General features: G+C 46.8%; 1 protein-coding gene across 1 annotated transcript; it reads right to left on the reverse strand.

Annotated features, from left to right (window-relative positions):
- Window positions 1–995: 995 nt before the first annotated feature.
- LOC133924836 (B3 domain-containing protein Os02g0683500-like) lies at window positions 996–4,425 on the reverse strand. The gene has a single exon (XM_062370563.1). The coding sequence runs from the start codon at window positions 3,855–3,857 to the stop codon at window positions 2,658–2,660; it is 1,200 nt and encodes a 399-aa protein (XP_062226547.1). The 5' UTR covers window positions 3,858–4,425; the 3' UTR covers window positions 996–2,657.
- Window positions 4,426–5,528: the final 1,103 nt, after the last annotated feature.

The raw sequence follows: 5,528 nt of genomic DNA on the forward strand, positions 1-5,528 counted from the left end.
TTCCCAATGCTTTGTTTCTCAGGTGAAGTCTAATAGAAGAGAGAGAATAAGAAATTCATGTTAAGAAACAAACTTTCAAAGGATATCTATGTCTTTGCTAGTTTCTTAATATCTCTCAAAGCAATTTATTATCTCACAATCACCTAGAATTGCTCAAAGAGCTAGTTTCTTCTATAAAAACAAGCTCATTCTCTTTCATCTTTAAATTACTTGCCACATAATCTTTTTGCTTAAGTGGATACCTAATTATTAATGTCTAATAAACTAGCATTAGGAGTGACCTAAAACAGCTACTAGTTACAATAGTTAGGAGCATTAGCCCTCGGGTACATCAATCCACTAGAGCCGGCTACGCAGTTTTCTTCAACAATTAGTGCATGGAATTATTTACATATATAGTGACAGAAAAGTCTGAGTTAGTTTTCTAACAGATGAAATAAAAATGTTCCTCCGTTTTCATGCTTTAGACATCATGTATGCATCAGTATATCAAAGAAGAAGGAATGCAATTGCGTTTTTTCTTTTTGAACGGCGCTACCCCATGCGGTCCTCATTGGAGACCCAAGGGATGCGGGACGGGGGGGCTCGAACCCCACCGGCTCAACCCCAACCTTGGGCATTGCTGCTGAGCTCCGTGCTCATCCGCATTACGTTCTATGTTTATCCAGATAATGTGAAAATTCAAACTTTCAATAGGTATAATTAAGAAGGGAATACCCAACAATGAATATGAAACTAGTATATTGACTAGCTAGGCCGTTCTATTATATAATGATGATAAATGACGCTAACAATATATCATAGGGTTCTGAAAATGGCAAAGAGGTGCAACTTATGCTGTGACAATAATGGAAATTGGCTATGGTTTCATCTCAACTTCTTCCATAAATGTCAGAAATGTGTTGTATAGCCTTGACATGTTTCTCCTTCATTAGTTACAAAGACACGAGAGCCATTTCATTTCAATATTTTGCTTTAGACAAGTCTAGTTTCACTGGAGGGTCTACTAGTATATCCATTGTTCTTAGAAGAATACAACCATGCATGTACGTCAGAACCACGAAGTATGAAGTTGGAGGTTCAGCATGGACTGAGTGCAGTAAGTTCCAGAAAAGAAAGACGAAGTGAACAACCATATGCAAAGAGAAGAAAGAAGCAGCAGACACATGCATGTAGACACTGCGCAGCTCTTTTTTACCTCCCCATGCATAATTCCCCATTTCCTTTTCCGGCTTACAATGGACCAAAAATACTTTTGTCAGTAGACACATCATCTACACATCTATGCTAGCCTCACCAGTGCAAAACGATCCCCCTCCTACACCTTGCTAGTTATGGATACCTATTGTCGAGTCAGTACGTGGCCTTGCATGCCTTCATTGGCTCATTGCTCCCAGGAAGCACACACGCCGTACCTACTCACTGCAGTGAAAAGAGGGGAAACGGAGATATGCACACACTCTCTCTTCCTCATTGTCTCGGACACAAAGGACAAGAAAACAGAACACCAACAAATAATACTACAGGAGATATATCGATGCACATCGACGCACCACTGTTCCTACTACTAAAGCAACAGTAGAGCTAGTACTGAGGCCCTCCTCCCCCATAAATCCTTACGTACAAGGAAGTTAAGGCCAGTGTCAAGTGCTTGGTGCTGCCCCTCCCTTACTCTCTTTACAGACTGCCAGGTCCATAAAGAACTCTTAGAGTCTATACCATTGGCCCAGACAATCCGATCTACACATAATTTGGCCCACTGCAGGGGTTAATTTTCATTTCCCTTGGGTAAAACCACAAGAAGAAAATGCTTCCCTCTTGCTTGTCCTAGTGCCCACTATATGATCTACTACATGGTATGATGCACCATGGTATATATGTAGTATGGACAAAGAGTGAGCACAGTACAGAAAGTGGCGGCCAGCAAAGGCACGAAAATAAAAGCCAAAAGTTCCAGCGCTCACAACAACATAAATATAAGAGATGACGAGCAGTACTGATGAAAGAAGATGAGAAGATTCAGAATTTAAACATCTGACCTGCAATGCTCGTAGCTAGCCCCATGGCTTTGCCTGCTGCTAATCCGCCGTCAATATCGCTATCTTGCCATGCTTTTTGAGAGCTGTGTGGTTGCAACTCCAATATAGGACGAGAAGAGATCATACATATGATGCATGAAAGGCACAATGTATATTGCACCGCACTTAAGGTGTTACGATTCAGATCTTGGCAGTAATGCTGTGAGGAGTGCAGATTTGAAGGTGTGTTATCATATGTAGGGACAAACGGAATTGTCCGACCAAACTGTATAAAGAGTAAGTTAATTACCATGTAGTAATGGAGTTGAATAGCACGAACAAAAATGGATTGAGCAATAATGGTGAAGCAAAAATTGAATCAGATTTGGATCCACATGAAAGCATTGATAATTGATTAATTCGCCCAACTTCTCTCTATATATTGTCAAGCCAACACAAGAACTTGAATGGCCAAAACAAAAATTGGAAAAAATGTTAAACGCTAGATCCTATCATCAAAGTTATAATGGAATCTCAAAAGGTGAATAAGACGATGAAGAAGAAGGTAACGGACGGAAGGAAGAGTTGTTGAACTTTCCTTTTGTACGCTCCCGATCTAGGTCGCCTGATCGATCTCACTCACAGATCGAGATTCAATGGGGAATGCGCTTCTCTTTTTGAGGACGACGATGAACATGGCGACGAGGCTGCAGAAGACTCGGCTCCAGCTGCACCCGCGGCGCCGCGTTGAGGAAATTCCAGAAACCTCAATGGTGTCGGCCTTTGCCATCCCGGCATCCGAAGCGACAATGCGTTGTCGTCATGGCTTGACTCGCCGCTGCCTCGTTGCGGGTTGTCGAGGTTGACTCCGAACAGGCGCAAGCGCTTCGCGGTCGCCGTCGGGCTGTTGACGAGCGGCACCGGGTCGAGTACCATGGGCAGGCCGGGCGTGATTGCGGGGCTCGGTTGAACCGTAATGTGCATCGGTGGCGGCGGTGGCGGCGGCAAGGGCCCGCGCGGGGGCATGCCCGCGGAGCCAAAGAAGAGGACCTGCCTGGATGGCGCGGCGGCGTTGATGTTGCGGAAGTCCAGGCCTTGGCGGAGGCGGTGGTGCTCATAGAGTGTGGCGGGCGGCGCGGGCGGCATGAAGAAGCCGCACGCGCCGCCGCCCCACTGGCCGTAGGGCGAGGCGGTGGGCGCCATGGGGAGCGGGAGGCTCGGCAGCCGGTGCAGGTCGCGGACGTCGGCGCGGTGCTTCCAGTCGATGAAGAGGCGGTCGCGCGCGGCGTCGCCCGCGCCACGGCTGAACGAGACGGTGTCCCCGGCGTCGAGGCGCTTCTCCTTGACGAAGCGGCTCCATCCCTTGGTCATGACGTAGCTCTGGCTGCTGTTCCAGTAGGAGTAGCGGAAGCGCCAGAGCTTGCCTGCGCGGTCCTCGAAGCTGAGCAGGAGGCCCTTCTCGTTGGCCGCCGCGTCCAGCGGGAAGTACTTCTCCGCGTGCTGCTTCGGGATCACCAGTCGGTTGAGCTTCCCCACGTCGCTGGGCGTCACCACCTTGTCGAACATGTGCTCCTTCTCGATCAGCTCCACGTCGTCGTTCCCACCGCTGCCGCCGCTCACTGACGCCCCAGCGCCGTCGCTCGAGCGGAAGGCTGCCGAACCCGACGCGGACGCAGACGCCGAAGCCGCCGCGGAAGGAGAGGACGACGAGGCGGCCGCGGTGTTGGCCATCGTGGCGGCTGTCATGAAGTGGATCTCGCGCGGGGACGCGCCCTCCTCCTCCTCCTCTTCCTCCTCCTCCTCTTTCGAAAACCTACTTGAAGAAGTGGAGAACTCCATAGCTGTCTCGCTTCTCTAAGGGCTGCCCTTGGCCTCCTCCTCGATCCCTTTTTCCCTTTCAGGAGCGAGCGCTTCTTCGGCCGCGTAGATGCGATGCGACACGGTGAAGTGCGAGCTTGCTTGCTTTCTGGGGAGACTGAAGAGGAGGCGGGGATCTATCCGCGATGAGCCTATCTATATGTACTACTACTCCTATCTGTCTCCCTCCTCTTCCTCCTCCTCCTCTTCCTCTCTATCTCTCTCTTCTCTCTGTGTGTATGCGAGTGAATTTGACTCGGCTAGCTAAGACGACACGGCCGATCGAGAAGCAGGGATGGGAAGCGATTCAACTGCCTCTCGCATTGACCGCGCGCGTTTGGATCTCCCGCGCGTCGGAGGAAGAGGGGGCAGCAGGGAGAGCGAGATGATGGGAGAGAGAGGGGGGGGGGGGTAATTAAGTGTGGTTGTTTTTCTCTCTTTGTGTTCACTTGGGTAAAGCGAGTTGCGGGAAAGCTGCTGCTGCCGCACTTGCGTTACCACAAGGGGAGGAGAGGAGGGAGGGAGACACTGCCCTAGAAGATTCCTGGAAGGTGACTGACCAGGCCGAGGGAAGCTTGTATTGGGGTAGTAGACTAGTAGGAGCAGTGGCGCATTGCATTATTGCATTTCTATTTTGAGAGTAGTTGCACGGACAAGTAATTTATAAGACACATGAATAATAGAAGTTTGCGAAAAGATAGTTGTAAATTCAAGGTTTATGATCTGGAAAATTTGATAGTATTTTTATTACGCTCCTTTAAAAGCGTGTAAATATAAATGCAAGTTTTATTCATGAATATTAGTGATAGACTATTGGAGGGCTATTATACATGTCACTACGTAAAGAAAGCATTAAGCTTTATATATTTTCTCCGTACAGTATCATGTCGCATTCACATTATTAGCAGCTGCACATGTATGAAATCAATTCAAAACAGAACAATTTGAAGAAATAAAGAATATATCATAACAATATATATATATATATATATAATTCATAACATAATCATGTAATTTCAGGAGGGCGTAAAATAGTACGTATATGTACAAGAGGGTGAAGGAGATTATATCGTCTAGATTTGGCTATCCGTAGTAACGTTATGAGGAGACTAAAGAGGATAACCGATTTGTGAGGGAATAAAAATAAGTCTCACACAATATCTTGGTGTAAAGATAGCACGATAGAGTCGACTTTCGTGCTAGATGGCAGTAGAGGCGACATGCCGATAGTGGCATATCCTCTCTGGAAAGATGACGTTGTAGGTGAAGTGCGAGAGGCGGCACACCCTCTGGAGAAAAACACGGCGCTGTAGGAAAAATGCAGGAGGCGATGCACCCTCTGGAGAAAACTGGTGGTGAATGTATAGGAGATAAATATTGGATGTCTATGTGTGGAATTAATAAGATAAATAATGAGAGATTGAATTTATTTTTGAAATGTATGGTGGCCAAATACTACACATCTAGGTATAGAAGGTAAATATTGTAAGATTAAATGTATTTTTGGAATAAGGAACGAGATCCAACTTTGTACGATGATCGTTTGATCAGCTCGGGTGAGCAGTATAGATCAATAGGATCTACCACGAGTTGTGCATTTTATATGAGTATTGATTAAATATCTAGTGCTAAAAAAAGTCTTAGATATGGGAT

This window comes from Phragmites australis, chromosome 7 (assembly GCF_958298935.1).
Source record: "Phragmites australis chromosome 7, lpPhrAust1.1, whole genome shotgun sequence".
NCBI classification, from domain to species: Eukaryota; Viridiplantae; Streptophyta; class Magnoliopsida; order Poales; family Poaceae; genus Phragmites; species Phragmites australis.

Bases quoted from the DNA above. Each gene is read 5' to 3' on its own strand.
- LOC133924836 (XM_062370563.1), bottom strand. From the start codon at position 3,857: ATGGAGTTCTCCACTTCTTCAAGTAGGTTTTCGAAAGAGGAGGAGGAG.